Source organism: Drosophila montana, unplaced genomic scaffold (assembly GCF_035044405.1).
Source record: "Drosophila montana isolate Dmon_TW-CO22-7 unplaced genomic scaffold, ASM3504440v1 contig_3217_1, whole genome shotgun sequence".
NCBI classification, from domain to species: domain Eukaryota; kingdom Metazoa; phylum Arthropoda; class Insecta; order Diptera; family Drosophilidae; genus Drosophila; species Drosophila montana.
Window position 1 is genome coordinate 210,989 of NW_026998097.1, and position 25,423 is coordinate 236,411.

At 42.9% G+C, this 25,423-nt stretch overlaps 1 protein-coding gene across 4 annotated transcripts in view; it reads left to right on the forward strand.

Moving 5' to 3' along the window:
- Eip75B (Ecdysone-induced protein 75B) overlaps nucleotides 1-25,423 on the forward strand; it is a 114,843-nt gene that overhangs the window by 80,201 nt on the left and 9,219 nt on the right. For 2 of the 4 annotated variants that reach the window (XM_064689387.1, XM_064689389.1), the window contains exons 3-4: nucleotides 13,690-13,834; nucleotides 25,167-25,405. In XM_064689387.1, coding sequence (XP_064545457.1) covers nucleotides 13,690-13,834; nucleotides 25,167-25,405 — 384 coding nt within the window. Of the gene's footprint in view, nucleotides 1-11,658; nucleotides 13,452-13,689; nucleotides 13,835-21,996; nucleotides 23,005-25,166; nucleotides 25,406-25,423 lie in introns of those variants that run through there. The other 2 variants (XM_064689388.1, XM_064689391.1) reach the window with 2 other exon arrangements.

Genomic DNA, 25,423 nt, shown 5'->3' on the forward strand with positions numbered 1-25,423 from the left:
ATGCGGCCAGCGCAACCGAAGCATATACAAAAATATTGTAGGTAGACTTGAGTCGCAGCGATTGCCTGCGCCCTGACCCCCTACACCTCTTCCCCCTTCTTCTACACCGCCCACTGCTGCGTGCTGACGACTGCCAGTCGTTATTTTTTTTGTTCCTCGTCTCGTTCGTTCACTCGTTCGCTCGTTCGGTCGTTCATTCGTTCGTCGGGTTATTGAACTCAACGCGCTGGCTTCGAATTGGGTTAGCGTAGGTTAGGTTAGCTTTGGGTTAGGTTAGGTTAGTTACTTGCGACGCGACTAGACCTGACTGCGCTGCCGCTGCCTCTGCCGCTGCCTCTGCTGCTGCTTCTGCTGCGTTTTTCTGACTCTTTTATTTGTTCGTTTTGTTTTTGTTTTTGTTGTGTTCTCGTTTGTGAAATGCGATAAGCTCTCCAAACTAACGACGACTGCAACATTTGAAGAGCTGTGTTTTGATTCGCCTTTAATTGCTTGGGCCTGGCCCCGAAACGGTTTGGGAATGGGCATGAAAATGGTCGAAGAAGAAGCAGAAACAGGCGGAAGCAGCAGCAGGTGTAAGTCAAGTGTCGTAACTGAAGTTGTGATTTTATGGGTCCAGCTATGATTTCATCGGGTTTGTTAGGCTCCTTGTTATATGTATGTATGTGGGTAGTTAGCGAGCTGATGCCCCGTCTGATAAGGCGGTTGAGTGTCTCGAATGACAGCTTAGAGTTCGATTTTGTTGGGTTCGATCAACAAGTTCGATTGGGTTCGTTTAACAAGTGAATGCACTCGTTCGAAAGCGACCCACTTAGGTGTTATATCTAGACCAAATCAGGGAACAATATTTGGGCTAAATACTTTTCTATACATTTTATTTCGAAGCAGTTTAGGCCTGACTTTCACTAGTATTTTAAGAGCTTTGGGCTTGTTAAGAATGAATGACAATATGGTTTTTATAAAGTTTTATTTTAAATGGAGTACTCAAAGCTCCATTGCAAATGCAAATTGATATTTTTTTTAAATTTGTTGATTTAATTAAATAAATCAAATGATTATTATTTTTGTCAAAAATTGTATTTGCTTTTAACTTGGAAAATGCATTTTTTTTTAATTTGTTTTAGCAGCTTTACTCAAGTTTTTAAGTTGTAAACACACTTCTGATCTGGTTTTGGAAATATTTGTACTACGATTAAAACATTCTGATTATATCATACCAGTCTAATAGGTATAATATAATTGGTTTAATAACTTAACAGAAACTCAGCTAAGATTGCAACATTATAATTATTATAATTAACTAAAAATGACAGCTGACAGCTGGCTAATCAAAAACAAACCCAAACTAAACTGAGTTTCCAACCAGAAACCTTTGTGAAGCCTAAATAGTTTTTAGTATTCTATAATAGATTTTGTTTATTAACAATTATTATTATTTAATATTTGACTTGAACTAATTAGTTGTTCTATTCATTTCGTTTCAGGTATGTCTCCATTTAATTGCTAGAGTTAAAAAAAAAACACCGAACAATTGAACGCTGAGTAAGTCATGGCATTAGAATGCGTTAGGCCCGGCCCATGCGACGATAGACTCCGCGCTCTGCTGCCTACCCCTCGCTCAGGCCAAGCAGCGCTGCCCAATTACCAGCAAAGCGCATGCATGGGCCAGCGAGGGGGGCTACGCGTCGAGAGCGCGGGTGGGTTTATGTCTGTGTGTGTGTACGTACGGACGATTAGTGCGAGGCGACGGCAGCGTTGCCAAGTGCCTTGTAGCCATAGGCTTTGCACGCACACACACACACACACGTACACGCACGCATACTCACACTCACACTCACATAACATGACACTCGAGTGTGGCAGAGTTGTTGTTGTTGTTGTTGCTATGCGCCAGCGTCGTCATCGTTGACGTCGGCGTCGTCGCTGCTGCTGCTGCTGCAATTGCGTAGCTGCACTCAGCGCTCGAGGTTATTGAACGGCAGCGACCTCACTTTGCATGAGGCACAACAACAACAACAACTGCAAATGCAACTGCAACAGAGATTTTGTGCTGTGCTGTGCTGTGCAATTTTCTTGTTGCTCTTGTCAGGCTATGTAATTTTAAAATTAATAAAATAAATTATTATTAGACATCGGCGTCTGCGCTGTCAACATTTGATAAAGACTCGCAAGTTTATAAACATTTGTATATTGTGCAACACTGCTGCGTGTGTGTGCGTGCGTGTCTGTGTATGTTTGAGGGGGGAGGGGGAGGGTTGCTTAACTGCCTACTCGTATAGAAAAAATATATACATATATGTATATATATGTGCAGCACACTTAACACACTTTAGTGCAACAAGGCAAACATGCAACAAGAGCTCAGCCAAAACTATTAAAAATGCCCCCTCCCCCTCCCCCTCACCTACCCCCCCTGCTGTCCGTAACTAGTTGAGTTATTTGTTTGGAAATTTCTAGAACATAATTGAAATTGAATTTCTATGATAACCTATGAAAAAAAGTCTGTGTTGGGAAGCTCTTGGAAATTGGGATGGAATTTTCTAGAGAAAAAAAACACGTGACCTTAGTATGGGAATTATATTTTAGTAATTTTTGGAAATTTTAACTTGATTCTTATTCTATTAAGGTATATACATATAGATGGTTATTAAGACTAAAGTATTCTCTATGCGAATAATACGCGAAAATATATTCTTTGACATATAAGTTTCGACTAGAAAGAGAGATGTGAGAATTATATTTGGGTAATTGATGTACATACATATATATACTTATATATTTTGAATAAATTCCTATAGAAATTAGGATTGTTTATTATTTTCCAAACCAAATAATTTGGCTCAGATACAATTTTAAACGAGAGAAGAGAATTAGAGAAAAGCACTTAAAATATGCAAATATTTGAGTAATTTCTGTATATTTAAATCTTGACTAAATTCTTATAGATATTATGATTATTTACTTCCAAACTCAACAATTTTACATGGATAAAATTTGAGGTTAGTTTCGCTTCGGATAATAATTCTCTATATTTCAAGCTTTTTGTTAGGAAAATTCTCGAAAATTGTCTACAAGCTCTAAAGATCTTAAACCCCAATGCAAGCATATTTCTAGTGTGCCACGCCCACTTCCTGAGCCACACACACACACGCGCACACACACGGATTGTTTTTGGTCCGCTTCATGACTCAATATTGAAAATAATTTGCCGCCACTTTTGTCATAAATAAATGTCGAGCGTCATAAAGCAACAAATATGCAACTGCAGCAGTTGCATAATTGAACAAACTGCAAACGCAGCTGCAGCCCCATTTAGTGCAAATGGCTGTCGCCGCCGACGTCGCCGTCGCCGTCAACGTCGCTGTCCGTGGGCGCCCACTTACCAAAGGAGTGAGATTTCATGCGTTTCAGCAGTAGCTGAGCTGAGCCGAGCCGAGCCAAGCGACTCGACAAATCAAATTAAGAAAAAATAAAATAAAATAAATGCAACAAATTCGAACAGCTCGATTTAAGTTGGTGACTAGCTGAATACCCTTACGGGGGATATTTAAATGAAGGCTTAACAGCTATTATTTAAAAAAAAATTCAAAGCTTACAAATACCCTTCCTAGAGGCTCTTGGTAGGGCTCCACAAAATATATTTATTATAATAAAAAAAAAAATAATAATAAATAAATATTAATAATTCCTTTATTACCAAGAAATATATATTCGAAAGTTCTGGAAAATAATATTGTAGAAACAAACGCAAGACTAATTTTTTACCAAATCTCTTGATAAAAATGTAGTACAACTTTTAGAGCACAATAAATCAGATGAAGCTAAGCTTGATTAATATTTATAGGCAGAAATTAAAGACTAATTTTATATGGAATCTTTTTTTTTAAGATCTAACAATATTTTTCGCAACTGAGCCTGAGGCCTGAGCAACTAAATAGCTTGTGATCAGGAATATATATTTATATTTATAAGAAGTTACATAGTCTGTCACATAGCCAAAATGCCCGGTGGCATTTAGGCAGTGTATCTGTGACAAACGGCCATATAAAGACATTGCCAGCGGCACGTGAGTTGGTTTGTGGTTTGCGGCCCGAACGGGGAGTTCGGGTGTGGGTGCAAGGGACCTTGGTGAGGGGGAAGGGGGGAGAGGTCAAAAATGATCTGTCGGGTGAGTCATTAAAAGCACCGACGAAACGCCAACAATTTATATGACAGTTTTTCATTTGGTTTATGCCGTTCTTATGTCAGCCCGGGGCGTCATTAAGAGTCCAAGTGACCAAATATGGCAAATCCAGCAACGATTGAAATTACATTAATGGTGGGTGAGCTGAGCAGCGTTTGGGGCACGTTCAGGTGTGCCGACTGAGGGGGAGTGTGGGGAGTGCGAGGGGGCTTGAAGTTGTGCCTGGCTTGCTGGCCGCAAAGTTCAGTGCACTCTCGAGCTTCACCTGCCTCTGCGCGCTCTTTCTCGCAGTCTCTACCAGTCTGGGGGTCTCTCTCTCTCTCTCTCTCTCTCTCTCTCTCTCTCTCTCTGTCTCTCTCTGTCTCTCTCTGTCGCTCTGGCCGCTTGTCAAATGGCAACGACCTGCGCAGAACTGCAGTTAGATTTTGTTGGCAGTTGGTTGCATTTGCACGCAAAAGACCTTGCGTCTTCTGTGTATAAGCCACATTGCGCTATGGGGCACATTCATTTTGTCTTTGGTGGAAACTCGTTTCTGTTGCCCCAACTGTTTTAATAGCATTTGCGTCAAGCCGTGACGCCAATGGCCCAACATGGATTAGATTCTTTTTTGTTTTTTTGTTTTTTTTTTTGGTTTATTGTACTTTTTGGCTGTGTACACATATCTATATTCTTTTATATATGCGGTCTGTTTGGACAGTCGACGCAAAGGCAACCGTGCCCAAATAACAATCAGCACATAATGGCCCATAATTGTGCTCCAGCTACAACAACAACAAACACAAAAAACAACAAACAGGCGCCAGTTGTCAGGTTTTTGGTCACATTATCTTTTATCCGGGGGTATTACGACTGTCTAATAAGCCGCCTGGCAGCAAATCGGTCTTCAAACTGGCAAAATAGTTCATTTAATCTTGAGTTTTTTTCTAGCGAAAAGAATAGAATACAGCATAGAACTAGTTACCTCACCAAAAGAGGTTTAAATTCATTTACATTTTTAAAATTTTTAAAAAATTTTAGCAATTTATTTGTTAGTATATTATGAATAGTATGCATGTTCTTATATTTATAAAAAAACATATAACATATTTGAAATGTTTTGTGTCTTTGGTTAGTGTATTTGTTAGTCGACTTGCAGCTGACATATTTGCCGCTTGTGGTTTTAGCAGTTTTGGGCCCACTGAGGTCGCAGCACAGACGCAACTATTGAAATAAGATAATCGCGAAATAATTGCGCGGAGTTCATTGAACTGGTTCACTGAACTAGCAATAGGCGGGTAGATAGACAGAACAATATTATTTAGAAACAAATAAAACGTACAAAATAAAGTACAAAACAGCAGCTGATGCGGAATGGGATAAAAATATGCACACACGTATATATATATACATATATGTATGTATATAGTTTGTATATATAAATATGAGCTGACAAAAAAGTGGAGCACACACTCGACTCGCATGAAATGTGATTGAATTTGGCTTGGAGCTTCGAACCGCCAACAAATTGCCGGCCATTGGGCAGGCTTTGGCTTTGGCGTTGGCTTTGGCTTTGGCGTTGGCTTTGGCTTTTTAGCTGGGGGTCAGCGCTTAATTATGGGTCGCCTTCTAATGGACCAAGCGCCAGCACAAAGGCTGAGCAGCCCCCTTTAACTCCTGCCTGCTGCCACCCCCAAGTTGCAAATTGCAAATTGCATTTCGCTTGGGCTATCCTTCAACTTTGTCGAGCTGCGGTCATTGCTCCAGCTGCAGAGCGCAGCGTCACATGACCAGCAGCAGCAGCAGCAGCAGCAGCCGCAGCCAGTCAGCAATTTTTAAGGTTAACGCTGCTGCAGCGCCACCTAGCGGGTGGCCAAACACTTTCGTTGTATACTCACACACACTCTCGCACACACACACACAGCTCGTAACCCCTAAAATTATTGCACACTGGGCAGCTCGCCCGTTTCGTTTCAACCCCCCCGAAAAAGGCAGCGTTTAGCATAGACCTGAGCTCTCATCCGGCCGCAGCAAGAGTTCAATGCACGCAATGTGGGTCAAAGCAAACCCTCTGCGGCGGCCCCTCTGCAAATGCCAACCCCCCGCCCACACACACACACACACACAGACACGAGCTGCACCCTGTGAAGCAACAGCAGCAAAAGTGAAACGTTTTCTCGAGGCGGTGGGCGGCACTTTCTGTACATTGTTTGACATGGCACAGGTGTCTTCCATTGCGAGCGCGCCAATTTTAGCGCTAAGAGCTGCCCGACTGCACCCCCCCTCAACCCCCTGTACCACCCCAGCCATACTCTCTCGCCTTGCCTGCCCGACTGGTGGCTGGCTGACAATTTGCTGCTCGGCACGCTTCGAGTTCATTGGACTGGTTAAAGGACAGCCTGGGCTTTTCTCCTCTGACGGTAATTCTACATTCAAGTAGAATCAAATTTGAGTATCTAGAGAACAATTAATACTGAGTACAGCTATAAAATCTTGGCTAAATAGAAGTCCTATCAGTTCAAGTCATGCAAATCTAATTTCTGAGGTGCTTCCAGAATATATTCTCGAAAGTTTTCCGTTTTTGCTAGACCATACAACAACAACAAGAAGAAGAAGAACAATAGTTGTGCATATTGCACACACATTTCACCAATTAAATGCATTGCATTTCCTTCCTGAGGTCATTTCCTCTGCCCACTACAATTCGCATACAGTCCAACTGGAGCTTTCTAACTGTGCACACTCACCTCTCGCTCAATTGTTCCTAGGCACAGTTCGTTTCGTTTCGCCGCTGCTTATGCAAAAAAAATCAAATGTGTGTTCTTTGGAGCAAGCACAGTTTTGCTGTGCGCCAAAGGCAGCAGAAAGAGAGAGAGCGAAAGAGGGGGAGAGGGAGAGCGAGCACATGGGCTGCTCTCTCGCACTGTTGCTCTCTGTCTTTGTTTCTGATTCCGATTCTGACTGTGATTCAGCCTGTGCTGCTTCTTTAAGGTTATTGCGGTGCAATGTCCTCAATCGTTGGTCTCCTTGGCTCTCGCTCTTGTTGTTGTTGTTCTTGTTGTTGTTGCTGTTCTGCTTCTTCTTGTTGTTCTTGTTGCAGGCTGTGGTGTATTTTGGGCGCTCAGATGCTGTCCCTGGCAGGATAATTTGTCTCTTTCAGTACGTTCTTGTTGTTGTTTTCGGTTGCCCTTCGCAGCGCTTGGCTGTTGAGAAATGTGAAAGGCATTTCCGTTTGGCCCATTAGCGAGTTCAATATGTATTTATGTTTATTTTGCATTATGCTGGCCTCATACATTTGTGGGCTTCTTATCGCTTAACATTTGTCATTGGAATTTCTGGGAATTTTTCTTGCTGATAATTCGGCTTGTAAATTTGCCATGAACTTAGCAGCTTGTAGAGTCTCTTAGCAATGTGCTATTAAAATGTATGTTAACAATAAGAATTCTAACTATCCAATCAGTAGTACATTAATTTTGATTGCTCATAAATCAAGAATGTTCGAAATAAGTCATTAGTTATTGCCCTAAATTATTTATTTATGTCGGTAATTGGTAATTTATCGATTAACTATCGAATACCTGCTGGTGATTAATGCCAATTCCAGTTGTATTTTCACTTAACCTCTCGATAAAAGCATTTCCTGTGCACCGTCAAACCAACCAACCAACCACCCAAACAAACCAACCCCAAGCCCAAACTCAAACCCCAAACTCCAACCCGAACTACAATACAACCAACAAATACTCGAATGCAGGCGACCATGAGGCAACGTTGAACGAGTTGAACGAACTCAGCGGCAACAGCAGCGACTGCAAAAGTGACGTCAATAGGCGCGAGGCCAAAGGGAAATACTTCGTGCTTTTTGGGTGGATGGGATGGTGGGTGGGTGGAGGGGCTGGGCCTGGCTGCGTACGTGCGCCTGACCTCGTGTTCCTTTTTACTACGACTACGACGTTGTGCGTTATGAGTGGAGGGTTGTGGGGAGTGGGGTGTGGGGTAGACACTCAATGCTTGGCGAGGCGGACAAAATATCCTTGCACGGTGTACGCGCACAGGGCACTGAACTTTGACCTGAATGCCTCGCTGGCAGGCACTGGCAGGCGCTGCTCGACTTGTAATTTCAGCATCATTTATTTATTGTACATATTTTCGTCAACTAATTGCTGGTCAGCTGGGTCAGCCCGGACTCTGCCCTAATGACTTTCCCAGCCCGGCCAGCAGCGAGCCGTGAAATACGAGCCAAAAGGTTTTGCCTCTAACTAATTCTAATTCTAAATAGCTAGCCGCCGGCATAACTCAAGCTCGTCGGCCCCGTCATATAAACTCGTGAGCCGAACATGGCCAAAACGTCGACCGAACTGTAAAGCGCCATAAAGATCCGGGATTTCGTGTGTAGCTCCGACAACGGATAGGCACGTGCTAATTGCTTACGCATTGGAAGAGCCCAAAGAAAAGTAAAAAGCAATAACAAGTCAACAGTTATTGTTGGGAGAAGCTTAGAGAAGCTTAGGCACGATCGAAGTTATGAGTGGGCGCGCGAAGAACAGAAGAAGACAGAAGACAGTAGACAGTAGAATTGAAGGTGGCAGATAATAAAACTCCAAAACTTTCTAGCTATCTAGCAGGAATTGCTTATATAAACCTCTCCATCAATGGGGAAAAGATTAGATTCCAGTTTATTCAAACAGAGCCCAACTTAGATCTCAGAAATACCCTGCTCTGCGGTCAAACTCATATTGATGTCAAGTTCTGACAGTAGCCCGCAAATTGAATTCCAAAATCCACGTCAAGTGGCCCAGCAGCCCAGATCAGTTCGGATGCAGGTCAAGTGGTCAAGTTGTGCCACAGATCGAGGCATTGCTGCCAACAGGTAGGCTATATAAAGCGCCTGCCTCGAGATCGCATTGGTTTTCATTCATGACTTCTTGTCGATTGCTATTTTAAAAAAGCTTCGACTGATCCCCCCTAATGATCGCCGCCCCTCCTACACACAAGCCCACCCCCGTCCAAACAAACAAAAAAAATCTTTAACAAACAAACAATGAATTATAAGGCTTTCAATAATGCTCACGGTTCAGGCGATGATGATGTCGAATCATGGGCAGAGGGAGGGGAAACGCTTGGCTGCTTTGCGGCACGTTGCCTAACACACACATACAAGCGCACAATCGCACACAGGCAGCTAGACGAATGTGTGTAGCGTGAAATGCTCTCACTTTCCTTTGAAACTTGTTATTCGCATTGCAGCTGCCAGCAGAGTTCATTCACATTTGGCAGCCAGACCAAGAGAGCAAAAGCAAGAGAGCGTCGCGATGAGAGCTCAACGTGCAGGTGATAGAATCAAATAGACTGGCAGAGCGAGAGCAAGAGAGGGAGAGAGGTACATAGCTCGAAACTGGCACAGCTGTTCCCGAAAGTTCTTCGCACAAAGCAAAGCCCGAATTGGCCGCAGTTCGTTTGCGGGGGCCGTGAGGCATTGAAATGAGTGCAAATTGTCGCTGCTGAGTGCATTGAACTCTCGCTCACTGAATGGGGCTCGAGTTATGTTTTGCTCAATTAGTTTGTATTTATTGTTGATAATTATATAATGCTCAAACTGCAGTTTGAGCATATCGCCGAATGCTGCCTGATGGCTGATGGCTGATGCAACTTTCCGGGCCTATCCCAAGCCACTCAAGCTACAGTTTTAGCTTATTGCATTGCCAAAGATTTCCTTGAACGCATTTTAGCCATATAGTCGCCGTTGCATTTGCCGTTGCCCGCCCCGCTCCGCCCCTTTGGGCCAAGCCCACATCTAACATGCAGTCGTCCGCCTGAGGTTTCTGTGTCGTTGACCGACCGCCAGCTCAAATGAACTCCAAACCAAAAAGCTAAACCAATGGCTTGCAAACTGCAGCAGCAGCTGTAGCTGTAGCAGCTGCAGCAGCAGCAGCGCCGACCGACAACAACAAATTTGCATGCAAATGCACTGAGAGAGCGCTGAGCAATTGAGAGCAATAGTGCACGATGTTCGGTTCGCTCGCTCGCTCGCTTGCTCGTTCGGCCGTTCGCTTCGTTATGTTCGCTCACTCGTTCGATGTTCGGCGTTCGGCGCTCGTCGCTGGCGCGCTGAGCAGCTCCACATTTGGAGGTATTTGACCGAAAAGTGGGTCACGACAATGGCTGGGTTCGTTGAACTGAACTGCCAGTCAGCCAGCCAACCTCTGCTGACGTCGTCGTATTATGTTGACGTCGTCGTCGACGTCGTTTGGGACTTTTTGGTTACGTAGCCTTCCAGCATGTGTCGTTATGCAGCGGTGAAGCGGGGGGCAACGCATTTCTGTGTTGTCTCTTACGTTTTGTGTGGCCTCAAAAAATAAAATAAAAAAAACAGAAGAAAGAAATAAAAAAAAAACAGCGCGGGACCGAAATACATATTATTTAATATTATTAATAACGAGGCGTTAAATTTTTATAGTTCACAAATGATTTGAGCATATTTTCTGTGTTAAATAATCGAGCAGTCTTCCCGCCTAGCTGCACATTGGCTCATAATTGGGGCAACATTGTTTGGTCACCGATTTGTATCGTCAGTGATGAATAGGTTGAGTTGGGAAATTGTAATCCCCCACACTTGACAGTCTCTGGAAACATGCTCGCATTTAAAAATCTACACAGACTGCCCACCCAAAAAATAGTTTACTCGCGCGTTGAGAGCTGTTCCACATCTGAGATCCTCTTATGCCTGTCATATGTATTGATAGCCCTACCCCCGATATCAATGTGTCCCCCCCCCCCTGCCACCCACTCAATATCAATTAATCTTATTTGTCACTCATGTTTGAAAACAAGCACGCCAGACACACACACACACACAGAAATATTCTAAGCCCCTTTCCTAACGCAAAGCATCAAACAAACTTCATACACCTACACACATATACATATGTACATGTGTGTGTGCGTACACAACATGTATGTTGGCATTGTTGTTGCTGCTGTTATCAAACAAAGCTGATCAGTCAGGTGGCAGTAGCAGAAGCTACCTAAAATCTGCGTCGCGTAGGTGTTCCAAGAATTGTTTACAATACAAAAAAACAACAAAAAAGCGCCCCCAACAAATGCAGCAGCAGCAGCGCCAGCGCCAGCGGCGTCTATTGTTAGCTGCCCGCGTCGACGTCGGCGACAGCGTTGGAGTGAATGTCCTCAGTCGGTGCACAAAAACAAAAACAATATGTAGCGCGAGGTTGGCAGCAGCAGCGGCAGCAGCAGCAGCAGCAAGTAAGCGAGAGAGCGAGAGCGCGAGGGAGCAAGAGATAGAGCGAGAGCGAGCCGACGCCAGCCAAAGCTTGAGCCGAACCCGAACCACATCGAGCAGCCATGAGTTGTTGGAACTGTTGGCGCTGCTTTCATTCGCAAATTGCTCGTCGTTGGCAGCGGTTGTGCAGAGCAAGAAAAGCGCGCGAAACAGAATAAACTGAAACTGAAACTAAAACTAATAAAAAAAAAAACGGCAAATAAGAGCAACTAGAACAACGTTACAACTAAAAAGCTAGCAACAAATAGTTTAAATAATCATATTATTATTTTTATTGGTGCCAGTGCAGTGAGAGAGAAAAGAAAGAGTGCACGACAGCGAGAGAGAGAGAGATCATTAAGACTTCCATTTCCGTTTCTTGTGCCCGGAAAGCGCAGCAAAATTTTTGGCGCTCAAATTGTTGGTGAAGTGCATTTGAAAAATTGAGTTTCAAGTTGAAATCAAAGCAAACGCAAACGCAAACGCAAAAGCAAACGCAATGTTCCTTATTAGCAAATTGTAGAGCAAAATCAACAGCAGTCTAGATCGACGAAGAGCGAAAGAAAGAAAGAGCGAGAGAGAAGTTCAAGTGTCATTGTGGTACCAAAAAGAAAAGTTTAATTTTTAGCAAAAATGGTTTGTGCAATGGAACAGCAGCAGCAACAGCAGCAGCAGCAGCAGCTTCAGCAACAGTTGCCACAACAGCAGCAGCACAGCACAACAATTGTGCTGCTGACAGCCGGCAACAGCAATGTGCATATTGTCAGTGCACCGCAGCAACATCAGCAGCAGCAGCAGCAGCACCAGCAGCAACAGCAAATCAAGAGCCAACAGCTGAAGCAGCAGCACTCGGCATTGGTCAAGCTGCTGGAGTCAGCGCCGCTCAGCAAACAACAACAACAACAGCAGCAGCAGCAGCAACACCAGCCCAGACAAATTGTTTACCTGCAACAGCAACAGCAACGCAAAAGACTGAAAAACGAAGAGCAACAACTGCAACAACAGCAACAACAAACACCTGCAACATTAGTAAAGACAACCACCAACCAGACAACAAGAACCACAACAAATAGTATTAGTCAGCAGCAGCAGCAGATTGTATTGTTGCTGCAACAGCCAACTGCCACGGCAACAACAGCGGCAACAGCAACAGCAACTGTGACAGCAGCAACACCAAAGCCATGCGCCGATCTCAGCGCCAAGAATGACAGCGAATCGGGCATCGATGAGGACTGTGCGAACAGCGACGATGATATGCCGCCCCATGTGCCTGCCAATGTTGGCGGCGGCACAGCAACAGTTGCTGCCGTCGACTATGAGCAGTATCAGTGCCCATGGAAGAAAATACGTTATGCGCGCGAGCTCAAGCAGCGTGAGCTGGAGCAGACGACATTGGCGCGGCAGCAACACGAAGACAAAACAATCACAGCGGCAGCAGCAACAACAGCGGCAACTGCAACTGCAACAGCAACAGCAGCGGCAACTGCAACAAGACCCACCAGCAACAAGCTCAATCAACTGCACTGTGATAGTCCTTTTTCCGCGCAAACACACAAAGAAATTGCCAATTTGTTGATGCAGCAAACTCAGCAGCAACAGCAACAGCAACCCCAGCAACAACACCAGCAACAACAGCAGCAACAACAGCAGCAGCAGCAGCAACAGCGACGCGATAGCTCGGACAGCAACTGCTCGCTGCTGAGCAACTCGAGCACCCAGTCACTGACAAACGGCATTGGCAATTGTTGCACATGCAACAGCAACAGCAGCAGCAGCGACGAGGATCAGCAACACAAGCAGCTCGAGGACATCGATGCCCAGGACTCGGGCTGCGATGATGAGCTATGCGAGCAGCATCACCAGCGCCTCGAAGCCTCACAGCTCAATTATTTGTGTCAAAAGTTTGACGAAAAGCTGGACACGGCATTAAGCAACAGCAACAACAACAACAGCAACAACAACAACAGCAACACAGGTGCAACCAAATCGACAGCAGCAATCGAGGATGCCAGCGCTGATGTAGGTGGAAAATGAGTCTAATTACAATTGAATTCTCACTATGCAAATGCATTTTAAATGTATTCTGATAAAAAGAAAGAAATTTTAACTAGCTGGGAAAATAGATTTATCTATCATATATAAGTTTCTCACATTTTAAAGTTTTGTTCCATTAGAAAATACAATTTTAGTTATTATTAGATGATAATTTATATTTAAACATTATTAAAATGCAAATATTTGATTTATTTCGTTGCAGGGCTTCTTCCGTCGCTCCATACAGCAAAAGATCCAATATCGCCCATGCACCAAGAATCAACAGTGCAGCATTTTGCGTATCAATCGCAATCGCTGTCAATATTGTCGCCTGAAAAAGTGCATTGCCGTTGGCATGAGCCGTGATGGTGAGTACCCTACCCGATAATATTTAACTCTTATAATCATATCCTCACGCGCTCTTATACACGCATATTTGTGCGCCAGAGAGTCAAGCTCAAACGTAATAAATAAGCAATAGAAGAAACAAACAAAAAAACAACAACTATTATGCTAAAAACCGAAGCATAACGAAACCTAACGAACGACACACAACGAAAGACGAGCGCGACAGCCGATAGTCGTTGAGTTCATTGACCAGCCATGAACGAAATTTTAGTTGGCTGGGTGTGCGTGTGTATGTGTGTGTGTGTGTGTGTGTGTTGCAACATTTGTGTAGCGCGCGCGATTTCACGGCAAAGTAAAAGTTGTTAGCAGCCTGCCCTGAAAAAGCACACGCACAAATACACACACACACATACAAGCGCAAACTATATGTAAATTTTGTTTAAACAAATTTCCAACACCCGCATGATAAATGGGAGCAGCAGCAGCAGCAGCAACAACAGCAACAGCAACTGTGCGCCATTTCGAAATTGTGTTAAAAGTTGAATGAACGCACTTAACCTAAATTCATAAAGGCAGCGAGGCCATGCCTACACAGGCCTCTCTCCCGCTCTCCCGCTCTCATTCTCTCCCACTCTGTCACAATTACTCATTGTGTTACGCCTGAAGCATTTGCTTTTATTAAATTTTGTAATAATTTGTTTAAATTAAGCGCAAGCCCGGAAAATTGTACAGGAAATGCCGCGACGTCCATATCGATTATGAAAGCAGGCAATATAAATGCATATAAAAATACAACAACAAGAAATAACTCACACACACGTACACGTTCATTGACTTTTGCCAGTCCGTCGTTGAGCTCTTCTTCTTTCTATAATGGCGGCCATGTTGCTGTCGAAAACGAAAGTGGTTCATGCTGCGTGCATGTGTGTGGGAAAGAGAAAGAGAGCTGCTCAGTCGTCGCTGTGGCTGTTTTGTAGGCAGCACGCAGACGCAGCCTGTGCCTAATAATATTGTAGTAGCTGTAGCTGTTATTGTTGTTGCTGCTGTTGTTATGCTACTTGTACATGTTATGTTGTAATTGATGAATTGGATTTTGTTATTTTTTTCTTTCCTTTTGTTGTTTTGTATTGTGATGGGGCGCGTGCTGGACAATTGGGAGAAACGAAAATGCAGGGCACGGGCTAAGCACGCATAAATAAATTTGAGAATATGTCACTAAAATACTCAAGTAAATTGTTTATTGTGTATTTTATTATATATGTACATATACATATATCTTTTAAATATGTTTGTACTGCTTTTGAATACGTTTTCTACTGTGGTATATATAAATATATTTAAAAAAAAAAACTACTGACAGACTAATAAACCATTGATTATACTACTATTTAGAAATTCGCAAATCCTTGAACTAGTTCTAAAAAGCACTAATGCCAAAAATCTCAATAAAAAACTAAAACTAAAAAAAAAGATACGGTACGACTGCCATGAAAATAAAATAACAGCAGCGAACTCAAACTCGGCAACAGCTACGAAAAAATTTCGAATTGTTTATAATAAAAATGACCGTGTGCTATTTAAGCGCAGTCGCCGCTGGCGTCGACAGCACTGCCCTCGCTTGCCTTATCTTTCAAGGAAAATTAAATTTATACATACACACATACACACACACACACATGCACACATGCACACATGCATGCATGCATATGTGGGCTGTTGTCGAAATATTTACAGTTACTTTTGAAAACAAGCACTGACCTAGAAATTGTGACCGCCGAAAATTGATAATTTTTGTGTTTTATTTAACGCATCTCCATTATGCACAGTGCATAATATGCGCAAGACTTTCACTTATCCATTTGGCCATTTCGAAACACTTTCTTTTTACGGCTTTCATAATTTCTTTTCGTGTGTAGTAATAATATTAGGCGCCATTTTGTGTGGCTTTGCCTATTGCAAAGATACGAAAATAAACGCAAGACGCGCCGTCAAAATGAAAACGAAACCGAAATTTAGCGCATACACGCACACACCACATACACCACACACACACCACCACACACTCACAGACACTCTCCCATGGATAGAGCGCCCCCCAAAAAATAAAGGCAACAGCAACAAACAAATACGAACCAGGCGACAGCCGCTGCCCGCGCGCTCCCTTTCTCTCGCGCTCTCTCTCTCCCCCACAAAGCATTCAGCCTCGACAGCAGCGCTCAGTTCATTGACCGACGAAACTGGGTCACCCAAAGCAGCGACGCAGCAGCTGAGCAGCAACAGTGAAGGTGCTTGAGAGTGTGCGCGCGTGTGTGTGTGTATGTGTGTGCATGTGTGTGTGTGTGTGTAAGTGCGCTTGATAGTAAACAAGCGTTTTTTTTACTCATTTTATTCGTTCATTTTGCATTTGCTTTATTTTATTTTTTTTGAATTGTTTAAATTTGTAGTTGTCGCGGAACAGGCATAGAAATATTTGCAGTTATTTATTTTATTTTCTTAAAGATTTTTATTAGTTTTCATATGCAGCGCACATGTAGCATGTGGCTTTTAATTAAAATGAACTTAAATTAGCGCGAGGCTAAGCAAATTGAAAGTAAATATGCATTCAAATCAAACAGGCTCAGTGTGAGATCTTAACGAAAACATATGTATGTAAGACAGTGCAGGGTAGTGCAAGAGAGAGAGAGAGAGAGAGCGCAATATGCGAGCTGCTTTACAGTTATGATTTTGCCAAAAAGCTGTACAATTTTAAGAGGTATTAGACTCAAATTGGCCAAAACTGAATAAATAATTAAAAACACACAAAAAATTAAATTCAAATGAATATTCGTGTATCTCAACAACAGCAACAACAACTAATGGCTAACAATTATCTTTGTTGTTGAGCCAAAGCACATAAAAAAATAATCAAACAATTGTCAATTATCGAAAGCACAACTTTATTTTTTTTATTTTTATTATAGTTACGTATAAGTGTATGCATGTGTGTGTGTGTGTGTGCACATGAACAACAGCTACAAGCAGTAGGCAACTCAGTGACGTTTTTGTTGTTGTCGCAATCATTATTATTTTGAGGCTACACACACACACACACACACACACACACAGACACGCACACACATGTAGATTTCGCCTTGCCGTCATCGTTGTTGCCGCTGCGAGTGTTTTGAACTTTATTCAGGTCAATTACAAATACATTAAAATGCCAGTGCTACACACACACAAACATACACACACTCACACACACACTCGTACATACGTGCAAGGCGAGGTGTTGACTAAAATAATATTGGAGGCTACCAAACAAAATGTACAATATGACAATAGAAGTGTTCGCCCCCGGGGGTTGCATTGGATTTGAAGTCTGGTTGGGTTTCTGTGCGGGTGACCGGACCCCTGGGAGCCCAGGCTGAGCTTAAATGCTGGGGTCAAAGCTTCAAGTACAACTAGCCAATGATTAGCTTGCAAACGATGATAATGAAGCTGATGATAATGATGATAAAGGCGAATGCAATAAATGAATGTGGGCGAGGTTCGTTCTCAATGCAATTCGATTCGTTGCGCAGTTGTGGGTTTCTAAGGTGTGAGCCGTAGCTGGAAGGTTAACGTTAACTAAACGTTGCGCTATTGAAGCGCGCATGCATAAGAGATGTCGCACAATTTTTAACTTACTTATTATACAATTTACTTTTGTTTCTTGTCATCAGTGAAATCATTTTACGCGTGACACGCATCATCAACACTTAAATGAACAGCGACAAGTTTGGTTGCTCTTTCTCTGTCTGTCCCACTGTCTCTGTCCCTGGCTGTGTTACATAAAGTCGTGCGTTGTGTGCGCTTCACCTGCCTTACAAATTGTATTTGTTGCTTTTTGGTTTAACGGTGAAATTGCAAAGGAAAGAGCGCAAAACAAGGCAGTCAAAAGCAGCGACTGCACAAAACGTAACAAACTTGTTTTACACGGCGACGCTGACGTCGCGGTCGACGTCGACGTTGCCTACTACGCAAGTTGAACCTTCAAAAGGTTCATTTACCTCGACGAACGAACGTCCAGCGAGCGCCAAACGAAAGAGCAGCCGCCAGTCCCACGAGCACGAACGAGACGAGCGCCACACACACGAACGACGGGCAGCAGAAAAATGTACTTTCGCTTTTTCAATGCCTCGGCGTCAAACTAGTTTCAAGCTCCAAGTGGAGCCGAGCCACAGCCAACATTGCTGCAATGCCTGTGATGTCGACGACAGCGACGCCGGCGTTGCTGCCGTTTTGGGGCACAGTTAAACGACCGACACATGGCGAGTTCAACGACTCTTGTAAAATTTCTCGAAGGTTTCGCATTGCAACATTAGCGACAGCGTCGCAACTTGTTCGACTGCAGCAGCAGCAGCAGCAGCACCAATGCATTTGCATAGGCTCTCCCACTCTCTGGCTCTCTTGCGCACACGCACACACACAAGCACACACGTTGTGTGCTCTCTTGTGTGTGCTGAATGCTGTTCATTGCACTCGGCCTCATTTTGACTGCGCGCTGCGCTTTTTCTTGCTGCAATTTTGTTTTTGCACGACGACGTCAACGAGCGAGCGAGTGAGCGAGAGAGCGAGCGAGCGAGCGAGCGAGCATTCATTTGTCGCCTTTGTTGGCGAGTGCAGCGACTTTTATTTGGGTCAGGCACGGTCATTCGCCTCAGTCGCAGCGCAGCGTTCGAGTTCGCGAGCTGCAATTGCAATTGGCGGTTGCCTTGGCGCGCATTTATTTGAAAATAATTATGAGCAGCAAAATCAAAAATAAAAAAATGAGAAAAACTAAATGCGAGGTCCGCTCGCTGCTGACATTCCCTTGGTGCGTTTGTTGTATTTCATTTATTTACGATGTACATGCGTTTATATTTATGTATTTATCGTTTTTTGTACCATTTTTTACAAGTATTTAAATATTTACTGGTAGCCTCACCTTAATCCAGTCAAAACTTTGCGTATAAATTGCGTAGCCTCAGCAAAAAAATATTGCATTTAAAAAATGATATGCGAAAAAATGAGCTTTCGTTTGACTTTGCCTTTGTTTTATTGATGAAAATACAAGAATATATATGCCAGTATGTATGTGTGCATGTGTGTCCATGTATTTATGAGCGTGACCTTTTCGTGCGATCTGAAATTAATAATTGTAATATGGCACAGGGTCCCCCCTCCCCTGAAATGTATGTGTTATTGAGCGTCGCCCTCGTCGCTGCCTTCGCTGTCTGACCTCCTCAGCTTTGGTCGTTGGTGTGTGTGTGTGTGTGTGACCCACAAAATCAAAAATACATGCACACATACATATGCTTATGCATATACATATGCATATGCATATGCTTTAACTGTTCAAGCGATCTCTTTGCAAACATAGCTTTCTTTTGTCGCGCTCGCACTTCAACGAAATTTCAGGAAACTTCAAAACGAACTCATGATGTCTTTATTGCGCTTGTTATTATGTATTTCTTCACGCCACTTCTTCTGCTTCTTCTTCCCCTCGCTTAACTATTGTTGCTGCTGCTGTGTGTGTTTTTTGTTTTTATTACATTTCGTTGAATTTCTTCTTTCTACGCCCGCTAGCTTATTTTCGGCTTCTCTTTTTGTGTCTCTCTTTCTGCGCTTTTCGATCATTTTGTAAACAACTTACGCAAGCAGCAGCAACAACAACAACAACAACAACTACAATGGCAATTGTGTCGCTTATTTGATTTTACGTAAATCGACGCATTGCTGTGAATCACCCAACTAACAAACGAAAGTAGGCCTACCTCACCCTGCCCCCCTATAACCCTCTCTCCCTCTTTCCATTTGCCGCCTGCTTCTCGACAGTTCGTTCGGTGCATTGAACTCTTGTTGTTGTTGTTGTTGTTGTTGTTTGGCTCAGCAAAGCCCAGAGAAAACATAAACAAAATGCTGTTGTTTTTTTTTTTTGGTTTCTTTCTTTTTATTTATGTTTTTTATTGCCTTAGTTTTTGTTTGCTCAACAACTCGACTGACAATTAGCGCCTCGCCGTAATACGGGAAGTCTCGGGCCCATAACACTAGCATGGCATATAAATAATAACAACAATAATAATAACAACAATAATAATAACAATGCAAACAATTGCTACTCAATTTCTCATTAGAGAAAGCCCGTGTAGGCCGACCAGAGGGGAGCGGAGAGATGGTTGGGCTGTCAAACTGTCAGCGCGAATTGAGGTTAGAGCCGAACTCAAGTCCCGCCAAGTGAAAGTGAAATGTTGCTGAAGACTTGTTAATTGGCTTTTAATTGTTGAAAAATATTGTCCGCTATTATTATGGCACTGTCGACGGGTTTTCGAATGGTAACAGTGAAAACTGTGCCCAAGAATCAGCCTGCTTTTTGCATACATACATACATACATATATAACATTAGTTGGCTTTATAAGTATTAATATAACTTTTTATTTATACCCTTTTATGGGCTTTTATGTACTTTCTTTAAGCCAAACTCTTGGTCGAATATTCCAGTTTTTCCGCCGCGTCGCTCTTATGCAATAGCCCAACATTTCTTTGCCCTACACAACACTGGCCGTGTGCCCAACTTGCTCAATTTCGTTGTTGTCTTCTCCAACACTTCTCCAACACGCACGAAAATTTCTACCCAAAATGCGGCGCAACTTTCACTTTTACTTTCGTAGCGAGAAATATGCGTGCCAAATGTGAGGCAATGACGTTGCAACAACAACAACAACAACAACATAATAAAGCGTCGCTTCGTTTCGCTTATATTATTAAATTATTTTGTTGTCTTTTGTTGCCTTTTTGTTTGGCTTGCGTTGTCGTCATTGTTTGTTTTTTTGGCCTCATTTCGAAGCCTAAGTTCAACGACCGTCTGTTTGTCATTGTTGTTGTTGTTGCTGTTGCTGTCGTTGTTGTTGCTGCTGAGTTATGGCTCCTTCTTCTGCTTCCTCTTCTTCCTCTAGTTGTTTCTTTATAACGTGCGAAATACGCTGAGCTGTTGCTTCCGCCGCATTAGTTTGCATTCAATTTGAATAATCAAATGACTCAAATCTCTGACTCAGGCACAAAGTTGCCCTCAATCAAACGAGATTTGTTCAATTTTGATTGAATGCATCGCAATGAATCATCTGGAGCAACTGCAGCAATTGCAGCAACTGGAGCAACTGTCCCTGGCATAGCTCCTGCCACACGCTGGCTACGTGACTCCATGCACTAGCCGCAATTCCGATTTGCATTGTATTTATGGCTATCTCTCTCCGTCTCCCTCTCCGTCTCCGTCTCGCTCGTACTGCAACCCTCAGACGCTGGGTCGAGACGGGGCCAGCGTAGTCATAAATTAAGCGAGCGTAAACACGTAAATGACAAAAATTGTATTTTAACGGCTTGTCAAACAAATCTCATTACAAAGCTGCCTTCAAATGGGAGGTGCCTTCATGTCGCCGCAGCAGCTGTCATACCAGGCGTATGCGTGATCCGTTTCTTGGCGCCATCCACAGAAAAATGCTACAAATTGTTGCAAAAAGCTCGCCAAAGCTTTTGTTCGCTCTCTTAACTTGCGGCAAACTCAACACAGTGTGTTGAAAAGCTTTGCTGCATTAAGAGCGCATGCAAGAGAGCATGCGCTAAAGAGCGAAAAAAAGTTGCACCGTTCTCTTTAATAGCACTTGGCTTCTTGTTGTTTGTTTTTGGCGCCACGAGCATTGAACTTTCGTTGCGGTAGATGTTGAGATAATGATAAAGCGCTGCTCAAGAGCTTGTTGCAAGCTTATCAGCGCTTGAAGCTTATCAGTTCTTGAACTTGCAACTATGCTACAGCTTGTTTAATTTTAAGTTTATCAATTATAAATTGCAATTTAAACTGTTTAATTTTAAAACTAATAAACTATTTTTACATAATATCTAAAATGTAAGTTATAAACAAAGAAATTGCTTCACTACAATTAAACTCATTTGGTTCTATGACTAACCCGACTGTTCTTATCAGAAATTGACGCTCGGCGCAGTTGTTTTCTGGTTTGTTGGCCCCTTCCAATTACTCACTGAGCTTTGTCACCGCTCTCTTGCGCGCGTTCGCTCTCTGAGTCAGCTCTCTTTGGAACTTTGCGTTGGTCGTTGGCTCTACCGCTTTTTTGTGCTGTGAACGGTGGCGGCTTTTTCAGTTGCCTTTTCCGTTTCTGTTTCTGTTGTTGCTCGACTCGACTCGACTCAGTCTCGGTCTCAGTCTCGCAGCTACCTTTGGGTATATTCGTAACGTGCTTTGCTTTTTACAGTTAGTCGCGTTCGAGACCTTGTCGAGTTTTGTCATGTTAGCGAATTATTTCAATAAAATCCAAAATACACTCTACCACGATTTATGTGTATTTCAACGTTCTTCTAACCGTCTCTTAAACAATTACAACTAATTTAATTCAATTAAATTAAACAAATATGCATATTGCAAATATAATTCCTAATATGCAACTCTGTTAATGTGAAGAAAAGTCGACCTGTCTCAAATCTCAAGTTCCAGTCCCAGAACCCGAAACACGTTTTTTGGATTACGCGGTAAAACAAAAGAAGTTCAACCCACAAATTGAAAATATAAATAAATTCTGCAACTGCAAAGTTCAGCGAAAGAAAATTCCAAAAATTATTGTTATAACAAAATATTTACAACAAAAGTTAAATCTAAAAAAAAAAAAAAACAAAGCAAAGAAAGTTCCTGCATTGATAACAAAACAAAAAAAATTAAATAATATATACGTGTATGTTTAGAAAATATTAAGTGAAAATATTTAAAGAAAATTTTACAAAACAAATCAAGCGAAGGAAACAGAAATATTTTTGCAATTACCTGTGGAGTACCTGAGCTACAAGTTGAAAGTTGAAAGAATAAAAATAAACAAAATCTGTTACCCCAAAAAGAAATACTTAACCAAAGTTTAACAAAAACATAAATTGTGTGTGCCAAAAGAAACCAAAAGGAAATTTAATGAATATTCCAAACGTAATCTAAATGCGCCCCAGTGTGCAGCAAAACGAGAATCTTGAATCTCTCAGTGGGTGTGTGCCAACTCTGTGAATGCAACAAGCCCAGAGAATAACCAAATCAAGTTAAACAAGCCCCAATAAAACACAAAACACATATTAAAATGGGCGAAGAACTACCAATATTGAAAGGCATACTCAAAGGCAACGTGAACTATCACAATGCGCGTAAGTTGACAAGATTAGCTCAAAGAACCGACTCCAAACTCCAGGTCCAACTGGGTGCCCGACCACATGACACAAATTCGCTTTCAATTGCCCATCGAAGAGCACAACAAAAGCAAATGCAGTTATGAGCAGCCCAGCTGCATGCCAGTGCATGCTTAAATAGGTGTAATAATAAGCACTTTTTACATGCGCACGCAACAAATTTGATTTTGATTTGCTTGATTTTGTTTTGTTTACATTTTTTGTTTGTTTCTTCTTTTACTCCGCTGCCAAACAACAGCAACTAACTCTTTAAGCGCCATTGAAGTGTTGACCTCGTTTTTAAACGCACACAATAATAGTTTTTTTTTTTTCATCTACTTTTTTTGTTTTTGTTTGTGCGGCGGCCGCGGAAGAGCTTTAAACTTGAAATGAAACTCAGGCAGCGACGCAGTCGACATGCGACGGCGTTGCCCACTTGTGCGACTTTTGCTATTTTCTAAAAAGCAACAACAACAACAACAACAGCTACAACAGAAACTACAACAAAAACAACGGCAAACAACGAAAGCTGCCGTTGCTATTGCTTTGCTGCCTCTCTTCATGTTTGACCAACTTTGCAGCGTCGAAAGTTGACGCAGGCGTCGCTGCTGCCGCTGCTGCTGCTACTGCTGCTGCTGTTGGCGCAGGCGTCGCTGGCTGAGTTGTGCGCTCGCTCGCTCCAATTTCTACGCGCAGTCGCAGCTGCGTTCATTTTCCATTTCGTTTGACCTGAATTTCGCTGCCAGCCAACTGGGTCATTCAGTCAGTCAGTCATTCAGTCAGTCAGTCAGTCAAGCGATTTCTCGGCTGCTGCGCGGCTGCTGTGGAAAAAGTAGTGAAAAATCTGCAAAGCGCCTCGTTTGGTCTTTGCCAGTTGCTGCTGCTGCTGCTGTTGCTGCTGCTACTGTTGTTGTTGCTTTTGCTGTTTCACTTTTGTTACTGATTTTGTTGTTGTTGTTGTTGTTGTGTGCCAGTTATTTGCGGCAACTGAGTGAAATTGTAGAAATTGCATTGACATTGAAAAGTTGGCCAGCATTTGTTTTGGGCGGTTCGTCGGAAATGAATAGTTCAGGCCTAAATATCGCTGCTAATCACGGCAAAGCATTCAAATTAGTTTGATTAATGATTAGCTTAAGGCCTCTGGCCATTTGCGGCTAATGCAAAAATGTGCTGTCTAACAAAATGGAGAGAGATTAAGAGAGAAAGAGAGGGATTGAAAGAAAGAGCGTAGCTTACAGTGGTCGCTCGCTCATTGGTACGCTGCAATTCGATTTTCATTTGCTAACAATTTAAACTTACGTTTAAACTAAAAAAAAAATAATTTAAAATGAACTATAGATATAGTTGATGTACTTAAATGACTTGTTATTCTAGCGCATTTCCTTAGCATATGCATTTTGATGCCAATTTCTGGCAGTTCTAATTAGCGAGTGCCCACTGTAATTGCTTTCTGCACAGAGTTGAGGCTTGTTAGTTTGGCCTATGAACAAATGGATAAGTCTGCATTTGCTGGGCTGAGCTCAGCTTAACCCACTTCAAACACTTCACTCAATTAGCGCCTGCAACTTTGACAGCTTTTGGCCCAGACTCTGGCCCGAATGCGGATCGCTTATTGCTGATCGCTGATCTGCAAAACGTGACCAGAAACGTGTCTGCGGTCTTCTCTGTCTCTGCTCGCTAGCTTGGTGAAATGTGAAAGTTCACCCACATACAAATTCGTTAGTGCAAATTAAAATCTACAAACTCACAAAAGAAAAAGAAAAAAGAGAAAGTGTAGCAAGCGTCAAGAACGAGTCCAAAAAAAAAAAACAAAAAAACAGAAAGAGTTGAACGACAGCTGAGCGCAGGCAATGACCCAGTTGGAAGGGCTGCGTCTGTCGAGTCGAACTCGCAGCGCAGGGCTCAGGGCTCAGGGCGTTGCTGGCCATAAATTACAGGGTCGCCTGTACAGTGAGCTCTCTGTACGGGTATGACAACCGCTTCCTGCGTGACAAACAGAACAACAGCTGCTCCTTGCACCTGTTCGCCGAAGTGTGACACCTATATACATAAGCTCCTTTATATATATACATATGTATAAGACTTGTAACTGTGCGTGTTATTAATTTGCCCCCTCTTCTGCTTCTTTCTTCTCGTTGCAGCTGTGCGCTTTGGTCGCGTGCCCAAGCGAGAGAAGGCGCGCATTTTGGCCGCCATGCAGCAGAGCACACAGAATCGCGGCCAACAGCGCGCCCTCGCCACCGAATTGGACGATCAGCCACGCCTACTGGCCGCCGTGCTGCGCGCCCATCTCGAGACATGCGAGTTCACCAAGGAGAAGGTCTCGGCGATGCGACAGCGCGCCAGAGACTGCCCATCGTACTCAATGCCAACCTTGCTGGTAAGTGAAAGCAAATCT